This window comes from Acomys russatus, chromosome 10 (assembly GCF_903995435.1).
Source record: "Acomys russatus chromosome 10, mAcoRus1.1, whole genome shotgun sequence".
NCBI classification, from domain to species: domain Eukaryota; kingdom Metazoa; phylum Chordata; class Mammalia; order Rodentia; family Muridae; genus Acomys; species Acomys russatus.
In genome coordinates, this window is record NC_067146.1 from 65450023 (window position 1) to 65473290 (window position 23268).

The 23268-nt window shown below is 36.9% G+C and overlaps 1 protein-coding gene across 1 annotated transcript; it reads right to left on the reverse strand.

Annotated features, from left to right (window-relative positions):
- Positions 1 to 633: 633 nt before the first annotated feature.
- LOC127194712 (vomeronasal type-1 receptor 90-like) lies at positions 634 to 1551 on the reverse strand. The gene has a single exon (XM_051152275.1). The coding sequence runs from the start codon at positions 1549 to 1551 to the stop codon at positions 634 to 636; it is 918 nt and encodes a 305-aa protein (XP_051008232.1).
- Between the last annotated feature and the right edge of the window lie 21717 nt (positions 1552 to 23268).

The window sequence follows — 23268 nt, forward strand, 5'->3', positions numbered from 1 at the left end:
GGCTTACGATGTCAATATTAGCAGGGAGCATCTTTTTATTCATCTTAGCATCAAGAACATTTTTATTGTATTAAGTAAGCTATAGAGAGTAGAAATTTTAATGTGGAAAAAGCAACTTACAATGTACAATGAGGGGGATTACGTCCCCCTATATATTCTCATAGGGTATCAAGTCTCTTCTTGGCTACTTGCTGTGGGAGGAATGGGAGGATACAAGGGATGGGATAAACATTGAGATGTAACAAGAATAAATTAATTTAAAAAAGGGAAAAAAACAATGTACAATGAATAAAAACTTGGCAGCAAAATGGAATGGATATATTTATTGCCACAAATTTTAGTTAAATCATATGAAGAATTTGCTTTGCTATTAGAACAATTGAAATTCAGGAAGAAGCTGTAATTTAGAAAATCAAGCAATAACTGTGGCTACACCAGCCTGTCACTGAAACCCATCTGATACTCCAGTTTCAGGGAGTTCCATGACCTCCTCAGGCCTATGTGAGGAACCAGGAATGCACACATGAAAACACTCAAGAACGAGGAATGCACACATGGATACATGCTAGCACAACACTTGTACATATAAATAAAAATAAAAATAAATCCCTTTTTAAAAGAAGACGAAAAAACTCATCTTTTTTTAAAAATCTGGTGCCTCTTTGACCACAGATTTTTCAGTACATTGATTATTCTGTTATCAGAACTGATTTGTACCAAAGGAGTAATTGTGGGATAAATATTCATCACAAACTTCTGAACAGTCAGGATGACTGGGTTGTACATCCATAACAGGAATGATGTGCATGAGATGATGAAATCCACCCAGTAAATGGCCACAAAGAAAACCACCAGCAGCAAGATGGTCTGGGTGGCCCTTTTCTCAGGGGATGCTCTCAGGTGGCTGACGCTATGAAGATGCTTGCATTGCCTCTGATGTCTGAACAAGAGAATCACCATGTACGTGCTTGTGGTCAGCATGACTCCTACAAGAAACACATCTCTGGAGGTTGTCACTGTTAAAAGAAATCCTCTGATGATGTAGTTCATGGGGAAGAGGGAGCAGGATTTAAAGACTTTCATCTGACTGTCCTCACTCACATTAGTAAAACCACCAACATAGAAGATCCACCTACTGCTGAAGGACAAATTGAAAGACCAAATATATAAGGAAACATTAATAATGTGTTTTTTCAGTTTATATTTATATTTTGCCAACACAGAGGTACTGGGACTGATGCTGACAGCCTGGAACACACTCAGGAGGCAGGTGATGCAGATGGAGAGGCCTCTCATCACCCTGTGTATGTAGAAAGTTGCCTTACATTTGAAGTCATTCTTAACATTCAGTAACTCAAATATGTCTGCAAGCCAAATTTCTCCTGCAGTGAGGAACATCATTATGTGAATGAAGGTCAGTTGACAAGAGATCAGGTCTATAGGCTTATATCTGTGATCTAAGATTATGCAGGTATAGATAATAATAAGAAACATATTGGCTAAGACTCCAAGCCCACCTTGGAAATAAAGGATGTTCTGTAATGAGGACATAACTGAGTGGCTTCCTCTTCAGATAGTAGTGTAGGAATACTTCTTATATCTGAAAAAATATATTACACATCAAATATGCAATTAACTGGACAGTATGTATATATCACTATTCTATTTTTCCTAATTCATTTTTAATAATTTATTTAATTTTATTTTGTGCATTGGTATAATGATATCAAATCTGATGGGACTGGAGTAACAGACAGTTGTGAACTGCCATGTGGCTTTTGGGAATCTAACCCTGGTCATTTGGAAGAGCAGAAAATGCTCTTAACCACTGAGCCATCACTTCAGCCCATCCCCACTAATTCTTGATTAACCTGTATGGAACATTTGGTGTTCAAGACTGTACATCACAGACTACATTTCCATATACACTCCATGTATCTCCTGTGCATATAGCATATTGTAGATAATAAATGCATTCAAAGTCAAATCTGTACACCTTTCACACTTTGTTTCCCTATATTGCACCTGAGTCTCATGTCTTAGAAATCCAACCCTATTTATTTAGATTGTCTCATTGTATACTTAACATCTAAAACAATAGTGATGAGCACAGAATGTTAATAACATTTATACAACTGAACAAACTATGTAAGTCCTGTAGAGGAAATCACAAAAGAAATACAAAAACATCAGGTGGGTCAGTCTCATATTCTACTCTTTACTATGCTCTATATTGCAACTATCCATGATTTCAACTCATAATTTTCATGCAATCACAGTGATAGTTGATTATAATCTCACTACTTTACTCACCTGTTTATGTTTCTTTTTCCATGAAATCTGACATCCTCAGAATGTAGAATGGAAGACATACAAATAATTGGTGACCATTACTTTCCTTTCCACAACTTATTAATAGGTTATAACCATTATGGTTATAAATGGATCTAGATGGATCCACATTCAGTTCCTGTTCATATCTCATGTAAACCCACTGTAAACTCTAATTTAAGATTAAAAACTAAAACTAACTCCCAGCTATCAAGACATACACTATTTTTTCCTTTTTGTGGATGAGGGAAGGAAATAATTTAACAGTATTATTCCTTAAATCTGTTTAGCCATCCATATTGTTATTTTACCTAACTTCCTCCTTCTCTGTATTTATGTTCCTCACACTTACCTAAGAACTCACACATTTTCCATCAAAGAAAATTCTAAATCTGAAAAATTCCTGACACAAAACCTCCAAGAAATCAAGGACAACATGAAAAGATGAAATTTGAAAATAATAGGCATTGAGGAAAGACAAGACACCCAACTCCAAGGCCCAGAACATACCTTCAATAAAATCATCTAGGAAAATTCCCCAAATTTAAAGAAGGAGATGCATATAAACATACAAGTGCCCTACGAAACACCAAATTGAATAAACCAGAAAAGAAAATCTTCCCACCACATAATAATAATAACACAAAATATACAGAACAAAGAAAAAATTTAAAAGTGGCAAGAGAAAAAGGCCAAGTAACATACAATGGCAAACCTATCAGAATTACACACGACTTCTCAGCAGAGACCATAAAAACCAGAAGGGCCTGAACAGAGGTCATGCAAACCCTAAGAGACCACAGATGACACACCAGACTACTATATCCAGTGAAACTATCAATAACCATTGAGGGAGAAAACAAAATACTCCATGACAAAAACAAATTCAAACAGTTTCTTTCCATAAAACAATTTTTCAGAAGTTACTAGAATGAAAACACCCCAAAGAGACAAGTCACAACCAAAACTACACAGGAAATAGATAACTACACCATCACAAAAACACAACCACACAAACTCAAAAATTAAGGGACTTAACAGTCACCTGTCATTAATATCTCTCAACATCAATTGGCTCGATTCTCCAATGAAAAGAAATAGACTAACTGAATGTATGCATAAACAAGATTCAACATTCTTCAGCATTCAAGAAACACATTTCATCCACAAGGACAGACATTACCTCAGGCTAAAAGCCTGGAAAAAATAGTCCAAGCAAACAGTCTCAAGAAGCAAGCTGGTGTAACCACTTTAATATCTAACAAAATAGACTTTCAACCAAAATTAATCAAAAGGGATGAGGAAGGACACTTCATACTGATCAAAGGTAAAATCAGCCAAGATGATACTACAGTCCTGAACAGCTATGCTCCAAATACAAGGGCACCCACATTTGTAAAAGAGTTATTAACAAAGCTTAAACCACACATCGATTCCCCACACATTAATAATGGGAGACTTCAACACCCCACTTTCACTGAAGGATAGGTCATCGAAACAGAAACTAAGATGAGAAATAACATCATTAACCAATATTTATAGAACTTTTCACCCAAACACAAAGGATTATAATTTCTTCTTATCATGCTACAGAGCCTTCTCCAAAACTGGTCACATAGTAGGTCACAAAGCAGCCTCAACAGATACAAGAAGATTGAAATAATACCCTGTATCATATCAGATCATCATGGTGGAAGGCTGTATTTCAACAACAAGAGAAGTAACAAAAAGCCTACACACCCATGAAAACCAAGCCACTCTCTACTTAGTGACACCTGGGTCAGGGAAGAAATCAAGAAACAATAAAAGGACTTCCTGAAATTCAATGAAAATAAAGGAACAACACACCCAAATTTGTAGGACACATTGAAAGCGATGCTAAAAGGAAAATTCATACCACAAAGTGCTTTAAAAGAAATTGGAAACATCCCAGATAAGCAAGTTAATGACACATCTGGAAGCCCTAGGTAAAAAAGAAGCAGAAACATTCAAGAGGAGTAGAAGTCTGGAAATAATCAAACTCAGGACTGAAATCAATAAATTAGAAACAAAGAGAACAATTCAAAAGTTCAACAAAATTAGGACTGGTTCTTTGAGAAAATCAACAACACAGACAAACACTTAGCCAAACTAACTAAAAGACAGAGAGAAACTATCCAAATCAACCAAATCAGAAATGAAAAGGGAGACATAACAACAAACACTGAACAAATACAAAGAATCATAAGACTGTACTTTAAAGGAATATATGCCACAAAATTTGAAAATCTAAGAGAAATGGAACATTTTCTTGATCAATTCCACTTGCCAAAAGTGAATAAAGATCAGATAAACAAACTAAATAGTCCTATTTCTCCTGTAGAAATAGAAGCAATCTTTGATAGTCTCCCAACAAAAAAAAAGGAGAGGGCCAGATGGTTTCAGCACAGAATTCTACTAGACCTTCAAAGAAGAGCTAACACTGATACTCTTCAAGCTACTCCAAAAGATAGAAATGGATGGAACATTACCAAATTCATTCTATGAGGCCACATTCACATTGATATGTAAGAGCCAACAAAAAAAGAGAATTTTAGACCAATTTCTCTTATGAACATTGATGCAAAAATACTCACAAAATGAATACAAAAACATATCAAAGAAATCATTCACCATGGCCAGGTAGGCTCCATTCCAGGCATGCAGGGATGGTTTAATTTATGGATGCATCAATGTAACCCACCATATAAACAAACTGAAAAAAAAATTACCACATGATCATTTCTTTAGATGCTGAAAACATTTGATAAAAGTCCAAAACCCATTCATGTTTAAAGTTTTGGGAGATTGCAAATACAAGGCACATACCTAAACATAATAAAGGCTAAACACAGCAAGCCAATAGCCAACATCAATTTAAATGGAGAGAGACTCAAGGAAAGTCTTCTAAAATCAGGGACCAGACAAGGCTGCCCACTATCTCCATATCTCTTAAATATAGTTCTTGAAGTTCTAGCCAGAGCAATAAGACAACAAAAGGAGATCAAGGGAACCCAAATGGGAAAGGAGGAAGTCAAATTATCCCTATTTGCAGATGGTATGATAGTGTGCATAAGTGACCCCCATTCCACCTGAGAACTCCTACAGCTGATAAATTCCTTCAGCAAATTGGCTGGATACAAAATTAACTCAAAAAAATAAGTAGCCTTCCTATATACAAATGACAAACATGCAGAGGAAGAAATTAGAAAAACTACACCCTTCACGATAGCCACAAGCAATATATAATATCTAGGAGTAACTCTAACCAAGCAAGTGAAGGATTTGTTTGAAAAAAAAACTTTAAATATCTGAAGAAAGAGATTGAGGATGACATCAGAAGATTGATAGGATCTCCCTAGTTCATGAATCAGAAGAATTAGAGCAGTAAAAATGGCCATCTTACCAAAAGCAATTCACAGATTCAATGCAATTCCTTTCAAAATACCTACAAAATATTTTAAAGACATTGAAAGATCAATTCTCAACTTCATATGGAAAAACAAAAAACCCAGAATAGCTAAAACAACCCTGTACAATAAAAGATCCTCCAGAGAAATCTCCATACCTGATCTCAAGCTGTACTATAGAGCAACAGTAATGAAACAGCATGGTACTGGCACAGCAATAGCTGGTTGATCAATGGATTCAAATTGAAGACCCAGAAATGAATCCACACACATATGGTCACTTGATTTTTGACAAAGAAGCCAAATCTACTCAATGGAAAAAGGATAGCATTCAACAAACGGTGCTGGTCTAACTGGATGTCTCCATGTAGAAAAAAATGCAATTAGGCCCATATTTGTCACCATGTGCAAAATTCAACTCAAAATGCATAAAGACATCAACATAAAACCATAGATGCTAAATCAGTTAAAAGAAAAAGTGGGGAAGAGTATATTTTAATGAACAAATGTGTTTTGTAACTATTATAGAACATGTTGGATAATTTACTTTAAATAATTGTATACTATTGGAGAACTGAAAATAATTTTCTATCTGCAAATAAAATGATTACTCAATATTGTATCAGTAACAATGATACAGGGTTCAATTTAGAAAACTTAAAATGTTAAGCTGGATTTATTTTAATTTAAACATCCAAATACCTACTGAAATTAACAGTTACATTTTTTAAAGAAAATTTAACATGAATTTAATAAAGAAGTGAGGTGACATTTCCAGACACTTTTGAAATACCCAGAAAAGATCTACTTAGTTAGAAATCATTGCAATACAATAAGCAAATCTTGTCTAAATTTTTACATAAACTCATTGTACAATGTAAAAAATGTCTCATGTTTTATTAGGCCATGCGTGGAAACTTCTCTAAGAATTCCTAAGTATATATAGACTTACAAGAATTGAAAATAACTGATAAGCACTAAATTACTTAATATTTGTTCAATGTTCCTATCTTGTTTCACTTAATGAAATGCATACAACAAGTTAACTGAAGAAAATTAGTAAAATATGAACATTAAAAACCAATTCACATATATCTTAATTTAGAAGTGGACTACTGTAAGCCAATAAATGTCTGGAATTTCTTCTTTTTCTTTTTTTACCCCTCTAATGCATTTCAGGTATTTTGTTACAAGGATAGAAGACTAACACAGTTGGCAATACCTACATGGATCCATAGTCTTAGAATTACTAGAGTACACAGAAAAATACATACTCAGGTATGCTGGTTTAGATATTCCATCTACAGCACCTTTTTACATATACATCAGTGTAAAATGATGGTTTCATTATATTTCATTCAATATATAATGCTCACTGATGATCTTCATTCTGTTAGCCTGTCCTCTTGTTCTCTACCCAGCCTTCTGCTGGGCCCTGTCCTCTTTGCAATAGCCACCTTTCTACTGTAATATATATTATAATGAGAAATCACACTAAATGAAATCTATGTTCTTTAATAGATCCTTACACTGATACTTTTATGTCTACAAGCATCTGTTTTGTGCTCATTATACTGTATGACTTAAAAATAACATTCAAAGCAAAGAATTCTCTAATCATTTATTACAGAAAACTTTGCTTTATTCTATCACCTACTTACAGCTCTCATTATTAATGAAGAGTAAAGGAGATGCTTACCAGACTGGGTCTTTCACAAATATCCATTTAGAATGAGGCTTTAAAAAGTAGTTATATTATTAGCCCATCTCCCTCTAGATTCACAATGATCATGTCATCTGGAGAAGTCAATTCTGACATGGAGGTTGTTACAAAGTGGCACCATCAAATGGAAAAGTTAACTTCCTGAATTCCAGGAGAACAGTGGAGTAGGAACAGCTGAGCTTTGGGTTTCCCATGTGTAAGTTATTTTTCCCAACCATACCTGCCTGTGATGATTAACTGATTCTAGGATTGTGACAAAACAAAAGTAAGAATATTTAAAAGTAGTATAAAAACATCTCACATTCCCAAAATTACCCTTTCTGCTTCTAAAATATTTGTGTGGTGACTTCCATACATACTTGACAGTGTCTTTAGGGACTTGGACAGAAACTAACAGCTATTTGGCTAAAATTAAGACAACATTACAACCTCCAAACACATTTGTGTGTTTACCACACAGAAGTGAGGTAATGTAACTCTATTATCAGTGGAAATCAGGCTGTGGGGTCTGGGAATGCAACATAGTTGGTAAAGTGCATGCCTAGAAATTATTGTATATGCAGGCTGAGTGAGGAATGAACACAGAAAAGAGACTGTAGGAAAATATGATGAGATAACAATTAAAATATTAAAGTACCCATAAGAACAACAAAAACCAACAACATGATGGACAGAACTAAAACACGCTTTTAATCAGGATTTAAACATAAATGCCCAAATGTCACAGACTAACTGAATGGATCAAGATAGAAATTCCATTTCTTTTCTATCTCTAAAAGATAGATCATACTTTTAAACATAGAAACCACCTTGGAGTTCAAGGATAAACAATCAAATAGAACCAAATACCGTCAAATGGAAACAATCCCAATAAAATAGAACAAAAAGAAAGCCAGTGTCAATATCCTAACATCTGACAAAAAAAGACTTTGAAGTAAGTCTAGTGAGGAGCAATAAAGTGGTACACTTCATTCTAATCAAGGGAGCAATGACCAAAAGGGCATTACTACCCTAAGCAAATATGTAACAAACTAGAGAAACTCAGTTTCTTGTAAAAGAAATTTTACAACTAGATAAAGAGACACAGATTAACATCAAACCATTAACAGTAAGTGATATCAGTATCCAGTAAGAGGTATGTCCTATACCCATAAACATCTGTAAGGATGGGAGAATTAGGATAGTTGTCCTCCTTAATCTTGAGTACATGGAAAGGCCTACAAGGCTCTGTCCGTCTGTCTGTCTGTCTGTCTGTCTGTCTGTCTCTCTCTCTCTCTCTCTCTCTCTCTCTCTCTCTCTCTCTCTCTCTCTCTCTCTCTCTCGTGTGTGTGTGTGTGTGTGTGTGTGTGTGTGTAAGTTGTTTCTGCTTTCCATGAAGACTCAATTGTGTCACGCTGATGTGTTTTATCTTGATACAAAATATCAGATGTGAGAGTCTTTTTCCACAGCTAAAAACAGACACATGAAAGGGCACTGGGATATTTTTCTGGAAGCTGTCATGTTCAATGGGCATGGGTTTTGCCAGCTGAAAAGTACCAAACAGAAGCTCACAGAAAATGACACAGCAATTTTGCAACCATTCCCTTAGCAATGGTTCACTGGTCTTTGCTTTCTCTACACTTCACAATCTGAGATAATCCTGGAAATGGAAACCTTAGAGAAGGGGAGAAGATCTGCAGTTACAAGCAGCAAAAATAGAAACAGAAGTAGACACTAAACTCATTCTCTGAGGACATAGTCACCTTGAAACGTAAACCACAGAAAGTCTCTACAAAGAAAGAGAATTTTAGACCAATTTATTTATGAAATTGATGCAAAAAATACTCAATAAAATACTTGCAAGCTGAATTAAGAATACATTAAAAATATCATTTATCATGACAAAGTAAGCTTCCATCCAGGTATGCAGGTGTGGTTCAATATACAGAAATCCATTCATGCAATTCATCATATAAGCAAACTGAAAGAAAAAAAACACAGGATCATCTCCTTAGATGTTAAAAAATTATATGACAAAATCCCACATTCACTCGTGTTAAAAGTCTTGGAGACAGCAAGGATAAAAGGCACATACCTCAACATAATAAAAGCAATATGCAGAAAGCATATAGCCAACATCAAACTAAATGGAAAGAAACTTAAATCAATTCTACTGAAACCAGGGACAACACAAGGCTGTCCACTTCTCTGTTTATCTTCAATAGAGTACTTGAAGTCATAGCTAGAACAATAAGACAACTAAAGGAGATCAAGGGGATACAATAGGAAAAGAAGAAGTCAAACAATCATTGTTCACAAATGACATGATAGTTATATATAAGTAACCCAAAAAATTCTACCAAGGGACTCCTGCAGCTGATAAATACTTTCAGCAAAGAGGCTTCATAAAAAATTTCAACTCAAAAGTATCATGAGCCTTCCTCTGTACAAATGATAAACAGGCTGAAAAGGAAGTTAAGGAAACTGCATCCTTCACAGTAACTACAAATAATGGAAATATCTTGGTGTAACTCTAAGCAAGCAACTGAAAGATTTATATGAAAAAGACTTCAAGTCTGTAAAGGAAGAAATTGAAGAAGATATAAAAAGATGAAAAGATCTCTCATGTTCGTGGATCAGACAATCTAATAGTAAAAATGGGCATCTTACCAAAGGCAATTTATATATTCCATGCAATTCCCATCAAACTTCCAAGATAATTATTTACATACCTTGAAAGATCAATTCTCAACCTCATATGGAAAAAAAATACAGAATAGCAAAAACAGCCCTGTACAATAAAACATCTTCTGGAGGAATCTCCATCCTGGTTCTGGAGCAGTACTATAGAGCAACAGTGATAAAAACAGCATTGTACTAACATGGAAATAGGCTGGTTGATCAGTGGAATCAAATAGAAGACCTGGAAATAACCCAAACACCTATAAGAATTTGATTTTTGACAAAGAAGCCACACCCATAGAATGGAAAAGAATATAGAATCTTCAACAAATGATGCTGGTCTAACTGGAGAGCTACATGTAGAAAAAGGCATATAGACCCAAATCTATCACCATGCACGGTTAAACACATAACATCAAAACCAAAACAGAAACTGTCACACACAATCACAAGCAACTCCACAATAAAAGGATCCAATAAACATTGGCCACTAATATCTCTCAACATCAGTGGCTTCAACTCCACAATAAAAAGACTCAGGCTAACAAAATGGTTGCAAAAACAAGATCCATCATTTTGCTGCATTCAAGAAACACATCTCAGCAACAAAGATAAACATTACCTGAGAGTTAAGGGCTCAAACATTTTTTTCCAAGCAAACAGACCCAAGAAGCAAGCACGAATAGCCATTCTAATATCTGATAAACTAGACTTTCAATTAAAATTGATCCAGAAAGATAGAGAAGGAACTTCATTCTCACCAAAGGAAAATTAAATCCACCAAAAGAACATCACTATGCTGAATATCTATGCCCCAAATACTATGAATTACAAGGCACATACCTAAATATAGTAAAGGCAATATACAGCAAGCCTATAGCCAACATCAAACAAAATGGAGAGAAACTTAAATCTATCCCACTGAAATCAATGACACAACAAGGCAGGCCACTCTCTCCATTTCTCTTCAATATAGTACTTGAGATCCTAGCTAGACCAGTAACTGAGCTAAAGGAGATCAAGGGGATACAAATAGGAAAGGAAGAAGTTAAAGTCTTATTTTTCACAGATGATATGGTAGTATACATCAGTAATCTGCAAAATTCTACCAGAGAACTCCCATAGCTGAGACACAACTCCAGCAAAGTGGCAGGGTACAAAATTGACATGAAAAAGTCAATAGTTCTCCTGTATATCGATGACAAACAGGCTGAGAAATAAATGAAGGAAGCCACATACTTCACAGTACCATCAAATTAAACACCACCAAACCAAATAATCCAATTTTTAAAAATGAGGTACAGAAATAAACAAAGATTTCTCAATAGAGAAATACTGAATGGCTAAGAAACACTTAAAGAAATCTTCAACATCCCTAGTCATCATGGAAAAGCTAATCAAAATGACCTTGAGATTCCATCTATCATGTATCCAAATGGTGGGAGTGCAACGCTGTGCAATCACTTTGGAAATCAATCTGGTGCTTTCTCAGAATACTGGGAATAGTTCTACCCCAAGACCCAGCTATACCACTCCTAGGCACATATCTGAAAGACACTTCACCATAAAAAGACTTTCGTTCAACTATGTTCACAGCAGCTTTATTCATAATAGGCAGAATCTGGAAACAACCTAGATGTCCCTCAACCAAAGAATGGATAAAGAAATTGTGGTACATCTACACAATGGCATGCTACTCAGCTATTAAAAGCAAGAAAATCTTGAAATTTTCAGGCAAATGGATGGAGCTAGAAATAATCATCGTAAGTGAGATAGCCCAGGCCCAAAAAGATATTCATGGTATATACACACCTATAGGTGGATTTTAGCCCAACATACATGTCCTCAAAGAGACTCCACCCATTGGGGTATAGGAACAATTACCAAGTAGTCAGGATGGCTGAGTGGTCTAAGGCGCTGCATTCAGGAAAAATTACTGAGACTCAGACATGGACACTGTGCAGAGTGCCAAGAGTTGTAGGGTAGACTTGCCAGTCCACATAGGAAGAGGTTAAATCTAGTACAGAGGATACTGGATAAGTTTTGGTAACATGTTAGGGGACTAGGGAAGGGAGAGAAAGGGGATGAGGGAAGGAATAGGATTGGAAGGTGATGAAGGAGGGAGCTGCAATCAGGATGTAAAGAATTCAAAGTACAGAACAAGTAGGTAACTTATACTGCTAATCCCACTACATGGGAATAGCTCTGAAACTGGCTGAGATATGAATGTCTATGCATAGACAAGGCCTCATGTTGGTCACAGATTCTATATGACTGATCATTAGAGGCCATTCTTAGTATGGAATGAAGGAAGATATACAGATGTCTTACTTCTGCTCATACAATGAGCAAAGAACCCGCCTTAATTGCTTTGTACATCCTGCATACCTCATACAATTATAATGTTAGAACTGTATAAAGCATGTGAGAAATTATGTTTTCAGAACAAAAGAACCAGACACTGATGCTGGATCAGACCTGACTGGATTCATTCCTCTCAGCATGCTGCATGGTGACATCCTGCATCCTCCAGGTTCCAGCCCCAAGATCCTCAGTTGCTGTCATGCACCAGAATTGGACAGCATCCAGGACAGCATTGTAGAAAACATCACTATGAATGCAACATTTAAATAACACCTGATTGTCTCATAGATCGTCCACTGTATGTAGCTTATTTTATTCTTGTGTAGTAATATAAATGTATATGTCAAAAATAATAAAAAGAGAAATGTAAAATAAATAAATAAATTTTAAAAGAAATGAAAAAATAGATACAAAGATATAAAATATCTATAAACTGGCTTCTTCATATTACATGTTTTCACCCATGATAGAAGCATAGAAAATTAATTCATATCACTATTATAATTTTATAGTAATGATCAGTACTGGAATGTGTGTTAGTCAGTGTTGAATAAATTTTGGTAAATTTGAAAAAAGGAAAAGAAAAGAAAATGTCTCCATAAGATCAATATGTAAAGATCACTACCAGCAACAAGGTCTGCCCCATGACCTCTTTGCACCAGTTCCTGGGTCTAAGCTCTGTCTGCAACCCCAGAGACAACAAGCACCAGTGACTAACATAGGTGACAGCCATCAATGACTACCAGGGTCCTCAAAGTTTGCCAACACCAGGGACAACAAGACGACTAAAGCTCAGCAGAAGAACACACTCATCAAAACACAGAACAATATGGCAATAGCAGAACCCACATATCCTACTACCACAAGCCGTGGATATCCTAATACTCCTGAAGCACAGGAAAATGACTATGTGTATGTATGTATATGTATGTATGTATGTATGTATGTATGTATGTATTTGAGAATGTGTTTCTTTGTGTAGTCTTAGGCCTTAGGGGTCCTGGACTCACTTTGTAAACCAGGATGGCATCAAACTCACAGAAATCTGCCTGTCTCTGTCTCCCTAAGCGCTTCATTTACAGGAGTATATCAGTATGCCCAACTGCTAAAGATAATCTTATGAGGATCATCGAAGCCTTTAAAGAGAACATGAGTAAACCACTCACAGAAATACAGGAAAATACAATCAAACAGATGAAGGAAATGAATAAATCTCTTTAAAAACTACAATAGAATGCAAGCAAACAGGAAAAGGTAATGAATAAAATTCTTCAAGACATGAAAAGATAAATAGAAGCAATTTTATTTTTAAAAAAACAAGGCAATACTGGTGATAGAAAACCTTAGAGAGTGTCCAGGAACTACACACTCAAGCACCACCAACAGATTACAAGAGATGAGAAAGAGAATCTCAGGCATAGAAGATACATGAGAAGAAATCTATACATCTGTCAAGCAAAATGCTAAATCTAAAGTTTCTAACAGAAAATATAGGAAATTCAGGACTCCATGAAAAGACAAAACCTAAGACTAACAGGAATAAAAGAAGGAGAAGATTCACAGCTCAATGGACCAGAGTATAGATTGAACAAATTCATAGAAGAAAATGTCCCTACCCTAAAGGAAGAGATAACTATAAATGTATAAGAAGACTAGAGAACACAAAATAGATTGGACCAAAAAAGACAATCCTCCTGCAACATAATCATTAAAAAATTAAATTTAAAAAACAAAGGAAGAATATTAAAAAGCTACAAGAGATAGTGCCAAATATCATATGAAGGCAGACCTACTAGAATTACACAGAACTTCTCAACAAAGACTTTAAAAGCCAGAAAAGCCTGGGCACATATCTTGCATACTAAAAGACACTGATACCATCCCTTCTACATCCAGCAAAATTGTCCTGACCTGCGGGGACAGTCGATGGGAGTCCCTAGAAACAGAGGGGAGGGGGGACAAAGAGGAGTGTGAAATATGGAGGCAAGACAAGATTCTGATCAAGCCTCGTTTATTAAAAATCCTCACATATTACTGGGACAAGGGTATTTGCATAAGCAAGGTTGCTATGGATACCTAACTGTAAAATGCTCTAGCAGTTATCTACCTTTACAACTGCTCTAACCACAAAAGGGTGAAAGTTCCAGAAAGAGAGAAGTTGTGAAGGGTCTGGTTTGTCAGGCAAACAGCTCTCAGAGCAGCTGTTTCCAGAACAGGATGGACTCATGAGCAGCTGGCCTTTATCTGATCTTACCAATATTCTTAGTGGGAAAGGTAATTTATAACTAGAATGGAGTGCCTCTTACTATGAGCTTGGGGGGGTCTTAGAAATGATATATTCGGCCAGAAGGCTGAAGATGATGCTTCAACTTAATAGAGAGTTTGGGGTGGCTATTCAGGCAGCAACCCATCTCTGTCATCTTTTCATTTGAGAAGTTGCTAATCTGCACTCCCTATATACTTAGGTGCTAAATTTTATTCCTTCTCACGGCTCTGATGGAGGTTGAAGTTCACGTTTTTTAGTTTAGTAGCATACAAGTTAAGATATTTCTAAGTCTATGTAGATATATTAAGTTGATAATGATGAGATATGATAGATATTGATTTACATTCAGAGTTTTAGACTCACCAAGAAAGGAAAAATGTTTTCTCCAAGGTTGCCGAATACAAAAAGCCAAAACATTATGAATGTAACATTTATATAATTCCTGATTGTTTCATGGTTCTTCTTGCTGTAACTAGTTTATTGTATATATGTATAATAATATTAATATAATGGGAAAGGAGAAAGTCAAATTATCTCTATTTGCAGATGATATGATAGTGTACATAAGTGACCCTCAAAATTCCACCAGAGAACTCCTAAAGCTGATAAACACCTTCAGCAAATTGGCTGGATACAAAATTAACTCAAAAAAGTCTGTAGCCTTCCTATACACAAATGACAAGCTTGCTGAGGAAGAAATGAGGAAAACCATGCCCTTCACATTAGCCACAAAGCAATATAAAATATTTAGGAGTTACTCAAACCAAGCAAGTGAAGGACTTGTTTGAAAAAAATTTCAAAACTTGGAAGAAAGAGATTGACTATGACATAAGAAGATGGCATGATCTTCCTTGCTCATGGATCAGGAGAGTTAACATAGTAAAAATGGCCATCTTACCAAAAGCAATCTACAGATTCAATGCAATCCCTGTCAAAATACCTACATAATTTTTTAAAGACATTGAAAGTTCAATTCTGAACTTCATATGGGAAAACAAAAAACCCAGAATAGCTAAAACAATCTTGTACAATAAAAGATCCTCCAGAGGAATCTCCATACCTGATTTCAAGCTGTACTATAAAGCAACGGTAATTAAAACAGCATGGTACTGGCACAGCAACAGGCTGGTTGATCAGTGGAATTGAATCGAAGACCCAGAAATGAATCCACATACATATGGTCACTTGATTTTTGACAAAGAAGCCAAATCCATTCAATGGAAAACCGATAGCATCTTCAAAAAATGGTGCTGGTCTATATGGGGGGTCATTGTGTAAAATAATGAAACTGGACCCATATTTGTCACCTTGCACATAACTCAAATCCAAGTGGATCAAAGACCTCACCATAAAACCAGAGGCACTAAGTCAGTTAGAAGAAAAAGTGAGGAAGAGCCTGGAACACATTGGCACAGGAGACAACTTCCTGAACAGAACACCAGCGGCCCAGGCCTTAAGGTCAACAATTAATAAATGGGACCCCATGAGGCTGAAAAGCTTCTGTAAGGCAGGAGACACTGTCCAGAGAACAAAGCGACAGCCTACAGACTGGGAAAAGATCTTCACCAACCCTTCATCTGACAAAGGTCTAATATCCAAAATATATAAATAACTCAAGAAATTAAATACCATCAAACCAAATAACCCAATTGAGAAATGGGGCTTAGAACTAAATGGAGAATTCTCAACAGAGGAATGTCAAATGGCTGAGAAACACTTAAAGAAATGCTCAACCTCCTTAGTCATCAGGGAAATACAAATGAAAACAACTCTGAGACTCCATCTTACACCCGTCAGAATGGCTAAGATCAAAAATTCAAGTAACACCACATGCTGACAAGGATGTGGAGAGAGAGGAACACTCCTTCATTGCTGGTGGGAATGCAAACTAGTACAGCCACTTTGGAAATCTATCTGGTGCTATCTCAGAAAACTAGGAATAGGGCTTCCTCAAGACCCAGCTATTCCACTCCTTGGAATATACCCAGAAGATGCTCCAGCACACAACAAGAACATTTGCTCAACCATGTACATAGCAGCCTTATTCATAATAGCCAGAACCGGGAAACAGCCTAAGTGTCCCTCAGTAAAAGAATGGATAAAGAAACTGCGGTACATTTACACTATGGAATACTACTTAGCTGTTAAAAACAAGGAATTCCTGAAATTTGTGGACAAATGGATTGAACTAGAAATGTTCATAATGGGTGAGTTGACCCAGAAGCAGAAAGACTCAAACGGTATATACTCACTTATATCTACATACTAGCCCAAGGGGCATGTCCCATGAAAGTCTTCACTTACCAGAAAACTGGGACAGAGGGGAGGACATCCTATTGGGACTCTAGGTGAGAGAAGCATGGAAGAATGGCAAAGTTGAAGGATCCAGAGGGTCCTAGAACCCTACAAGAAGAACAATATGATAGGCAGATTTGGGCCCAGGGTTCCCACTCAAACTATGGCACCAGCCAAAGACAATACAGGCAATAAACTTCAAACCCCTACCCAGATCTAGCCAATTGACAGGACATTCTCCACAGTTGAGTGGAGAGTGGGGTATGACTTTCACACGTACTCTGGTGCCTCACATTTGACCATGTCTCCTGGATGGGGAGACCCTGGTGGCACTGAGAGGAAGGATAGCAGGCTACCAAGAAGAGACTTGATACCCTATGAGCATATAAAGGGGGAGTAGGTCCCCCTCAGTCACAGTCATAAAGGAGGGGAGTAAGGGGAAAATGAGAGGGAGGGAGGAATGTGAGGATACAAGGGATGGAATAACCATTGAGATGTAATATGAATAAATTAATAAAAAATTTTCAAAAAATAATATTATTAATGTATATGTAAAAAAAATAACAAAGTACAATATGAAAAAAAGACATTAAAGACTTTCTAGAATTGAATGAAAGTGAAAACACAACATACACAAACCAAGCAGACACAGTGAAAATGATTCTAAGAGGCAAATACATAGCACCAAGTCTTACAAATAATATTGGAGAAATCTCATTTTAGTAACTTAGCAACATAACTGGAATCTCTAGAACAAAAATATGAAATCACACAAAAAAGTAGATGGCAATAAACAATCAAACCATGATTTCAAATTAATAATACAGGAAAAAAAGTGCTGGACATGGTGTTGTATGCCTTTAATCCCAGCACTCGGGATACAAAGGCAGGCAGATCATTGTGAGTTCGAGGCCAGCCTGGTCTATAAAGCAACTCCAGGACAGCCAAGATAACATAGCAAAACCCTGTCTTGAAAAACCAAAAAGGATTTCAATACTGTCTCTCTGCCTTTTAGTTAGTTTGGCTAATGGTCTGTCTATCTTGTTGATTTTCTCAAAGAACCAGCTTTTGGTTTTGTTGATTCTTTGGACTGTTTTCAGATTTGGGCCCAGGGGTCCCGCTCAAACTAAGGCACCAGCCAAGGACAATACAGGAGGTAAACTTTAAACCCCTTCCCAGATCTAGCCAATGGTCAGAATATTCTCCACAGTTGAGTGGAGAGTGTGATACGACTTTCTCACATACTCTGGTGCCTCACATTTGACCATGTCCCCTGGAGGGGGAGACCTGGTGGCACTCAGAGGAAGGACAGCAAGTAGCCAAGAAGAGACTTGATACCCTATGAGAATATATAGGGGGACGTAATCCCCCTCAGGAACAGTCATAGGGGAGGGGAATAATGGGAAAATGGGGGGGGAGGAATGGGAGGATACAAGGGATGGGATAAACATTGAGATGTAACAAGAATAAATTAATAATAAAAAAAAAAAAAAAAAAAAAAAAAAAAAAAAAAAAAAAAAAAAAAGAAAAACCAAAAAGGAGAAAAAAGTGCAAAGAATCAATGAGATAAAGAGTTGGTTCTTTGTGAAAATCAGCAAGATTGACAAACCATTAGACAAAGAGATGGAAAAGCTGAGTGGTATGTGGGTAAAAGTAGTCATCTGCTTTCCTTTTACTTTTCTTATTCACTTTACACCCCTATTGTAATACCCTACTCCTCTCCTCCTTGCCCCACACTCCCAATCTCTTCCACCTTTGGCCCTCCCCTTCTCCTTAAAACAGGGGACTGCACAACCAACTAATCCCAGTATACCAAGTGTCATCAGGACTAAGAGCATCCTATTCCACTGAGGTCCAAAAAGGCAGCCCAGCTAGTATGCTATATGTGTGCAGGAGATTTGGGTCTAGTCAATGCATGTTCTTTGATTGGTGGTTCAGCCTCTGTGAGTCACCATGGTACTAAAATAGTTGACTCTGTGGTTCTTCTTGTTGAGTTCTTGTCCCCTCCATGTCCCTATATCATTTTCCCAATTCTTCCAGAAGACTCACAGAGACAACTTGGTGAAAGAGCCAGTGGGAGGGAGAATGAGAGAAGTGGACACTTAACAGCATTGTTATGTGTGAGAGAAAATTGTAGTCAATGGAAGAATAAGTCACTAACCAATAGGTAGTTACTCATTATGGTAGGCAATACCCTAAAACTTGCATTGTTTTAGCCTCTGAACAAGCTGTCCAGCTGGACAATCACCCCGTCTCTGAACAGCATCAGAATGTTGATGAGGAATGGTCCATTTACTGGATTGGACCTCCACAAAAGACCTTCAGAGTCCAAACTTCTCCTGGAGGCCATAAAGGTGCCTGGACTACAGCAGAGGAGAGTGTTGATGCTACCTGGCCATACTGCCAACAGAGACCAAGCAGAGGTCCTCAGCATTGGCTGATACTGGAGACCATGTGGACGTTCATGGTCCTTGCTGTTGCCAGAAGCCATGTAGATGCTCAGGACTGTACTTCTGCTAACTGTGAAGGGCAAGAAAGCTACTCTTGCACAGGGATTGATGAATTCAGATGTAGAGTTGAGAAAGAGGAACATTCAAGATTACTGTGAAAATCCCTACTTCCACCACAATATCTCTGCTAAAGTAATATCCTAAAAGGAAAGCCACCAAAGAGAATTCTTAAAAAATTTTTATATAAAAACTGAAATATAGATCTAAACAATTGTTGGCTTCTAACTCAGATCTCCTTAGCAGGCTAACCAATGGCAATTTGACCATGCCCCAGTGACTTTATGGACCAAAGAAAATGAACTTTGGTGTTAGATAGGAAGAGATCTATTTCAAGATGCAGTTATACCACTATTGGACATATACCCAGTGGACATTTCATCCTACTATAGAAATATTGTTTATTCATAATATCCAAAAATTGGAAACAACATATATGTCCATAAGCAGATGACTGAGTAAAGAAAATATGGTAAACTTACAAAATAGAACAATACTCAGCCATTAAAGTAATAAAATTTGCAGATAAAAAGGTAAACCAAAAAGCATCATTCTTGGTGAGGTACCACAAACCCAGAAACACATAAGTGGTGTCTCATTGCTTATATGTGGATTTCACCTATTAAGACATGGATAAGCAATCCATAATCCATATCACCACAGAGGTTAAGTATTGAGTAACTGAAGGAGGGGAAGGGTGATGTCCCTAGAAGAGAAAATAAAATAGATAGTTATAGGTCACTGAGGGGGGATAAAATAGGAGTAAATTGGAAGGGGGCAAAGAAAGTGAATGCAGGAAGGGACAGCTAAAACTATGGAATATTCTAGGGATCAAATGGAAGTGTAATACAATAGAGCTTCCTAAAATGTATATTAATATATTAACATATATAATATATTAAATATACATATTCCTAAAATATTCCTGGTACTGGAAGGTACCAAGCACACTACATAAGAGAACAATTAAACACCAATCCAGCTAAAAACACTTTAGTCTATAATGGTGAATTGCTTCCAAGATTTGCTGGTGCTATACTGGCACAAAGCTACTGGGAGTCACCAACTAATAACTGATTTGATTTAAAGCATGTACTCTGTGAGAGGGAAGCCACACCCAGTGCTTCGCTGGTGACCAAGAACCGGAGACTAGATAGGCAAGAGATCAAAGAGAAAACCAAATTCTAAAGATCTGCTAAATGAATGTAGCAATAAAATCACTCCTAATGACATGCCGCTACACTCACAAATCTGAGTCTTGCTTGGGCATCATCAGAGAAGCTTCCTCCGGCAGTTTATTGGAACAGACACAGAGACTCACAGATAGAAAATATGAAGAAATTAAGAGACCTTGAAACATTTATCCCTACATGGGATGTCTCCATCAAATTCATCCTCCAGGCTCCAGGAAATTCTGTGGAGGAGGTAGAAGAAAGACTAAAGGGCCAGAGTGTATAGAGGAGTGTATAGAGGACACCACGGAAACAAGGCCTTCTAAACACAGCAAAACAAACACACATATAAACTCAGAGACGGAGACAATATGCACAGGGCCTGCACAGGTCTGCACCAGATGGAGTCCTACAGCAGAAAAATTAGATACACGCCCCATCCTTAACTTAGAAAACAACCCCAGCTGACAGCCACTTCAAATTAAGCATTAGTTTTCTCTAAGAGAATGTCATTTGGGGAAGTATATTTCTCTTATTGGTAGGGCTCAAGCCCTGCAGAAGATGTCCAACAAAAAATGAACTCAATGCAATCCTTACATTTCTTTGACATCTATATTATGACTGCCTTGTCATTTTATGGGATACCTGTGTTGAACTTGGGTGCTGATTGTGCTTCTTCTCTCACTCTTTTCCTTCTTTTTGTTTTGCCCTATTCTGTTTTGCTTATTTTGTTTTGTCTTATTGTGGTTTACTTTATTATCGCTTAGAGGGCTATTTGTTTCCTAAGGAGAGACAGAAAGGGTGTGGGTCTGGATGGGAGAGGAGTTGAGGATTAACTGGGAGGACTAGAGAAAGGAGAAAACACTACTCAGAATATATTGTATGAAAAAAATATTTTGTGGATAAAAAAACATAATTTTTAAATTGTGGGGTATGCTAGTGAACACTTGTAATCGCAGAGGTGGAGAGGCAGAGATTGGAGAATCTCTGAGGCGACCACCTTGGCATACTTGGCATGCCTCGTGTACAGTGACAGACACTCCTTCAAAGCACGAGGTGAATGGCTTCTGAAGAACAGTTTTCTCCTGGCCTCCACATGAACCCGAACACACATTCTTCATGTGTACACATATATACAAGCATACACACATTCATAAAAACACATCGCACATTACGTATGTGTATATAAACAATTTTTATTTACAAATAATATTTCATTAAAGGTAGATGAAATGAAGTGAAAATACACAGGCATATGAAATTTTCATATACGACTTGAGTAAATGTAAAATTATGAAAAATTTAACATCACATTATATTTATGAATTAGAGAAATTCTAATTAGTAAACAAAAGTAAAGATACAATTTTTTTTAATTTTTTATTATTAATTTATTCTTGTTACATCTCAATGGTTATCCCATCCCTTGTGTCCTCCCATTCTTCCCTCCCTCCCCTTTTCCCCTTATTCTCCTCCCCTATGACTGTTCCTGAGGGGAATTACCTCCCCCTGTATATGCTCATAGGGTATCAAGTCTCTTCTCAGTAACCTGCTGTTCTTCCTCTGAGTGCCACCAGGTCTCCCCCTCCAGGGGGCATGGTGAAATGTGAGGCACCAGAATACATGAGAAAGTCTTATCCCACTCTCCACTCGACTGTGGAGAATGTTTTGACCATTGGCTAGATCTGGGTAGGGGTTTGGATTGAACTAGAAATGATCATAATGAGTGAGTTAACCCAGAAGCAGAAAGACTCAAGTGGTATATACTCACTTATATCTACATACTAGCCCAAGGGGCATGTCCCACGAAAGCCTTCACTTACCAGGAAACTGGGACAGAGGGGAGGACATCCTATTGGGACTCTAGATGAGAGAAGCATGGGAGAATAGCAAAGTAGAAGGATCCAGAGGGTCCTAGAAACCTACAAGTAGAACATTATGATAGGCAGATTTGGCCCAGGAAGTCCCGCTCAAACTAAGGCACCAGCCAAGGACAATACATTTTTTTGTTTTTTTTTTTGTTTTTTTGAGACAGGGTTTCTCTGTGTACCCTTGGCTGTCCTGGACTCACTTTGTAGACCAGGCTGGTCTCAAACTCACAGTGATCCTCCTGCCTCTGCCTCCCGAGAGCTGGTATTAAAGGCATGTGCCACCACCTGGCTTAAAGACACAATTTAAACTGCTTTTGATCACTAAAAGTAGATTAAAATGTTTTCAAAAGAAAGGCTTAGGAAATCACCATCACCAGGGAGCTTCTTTTGATTCACCTTAGCACTAAGAACATTTTTATCATATTAAGTAAAAATATAAGGAAGAGAAGAATTAATGTGGAAATAGCAACTTACAATGTAAAATTAATAAGAATTTTATAGTACTTGTCAACAAAAAAAGAACGGATATATTTATTGCCACAAATTTTATTTAAATCATATGAAAAAATCTGCTTTGCGTTTGGAACAATGGAAGTTTAAGAAGAATCTGTAATTTAGAAAATCAAACAATAACTGGGCTATACCAGCAT

Coding starts and splice junctions, on each gene's coding strand:
- LOC127194712 (XM_051152275.1), bottom strand. CDS start 1,551: ATGTCCTCATTACAGAACATCCTTTATTTCCAAGGTGGGCTTGGAGTC.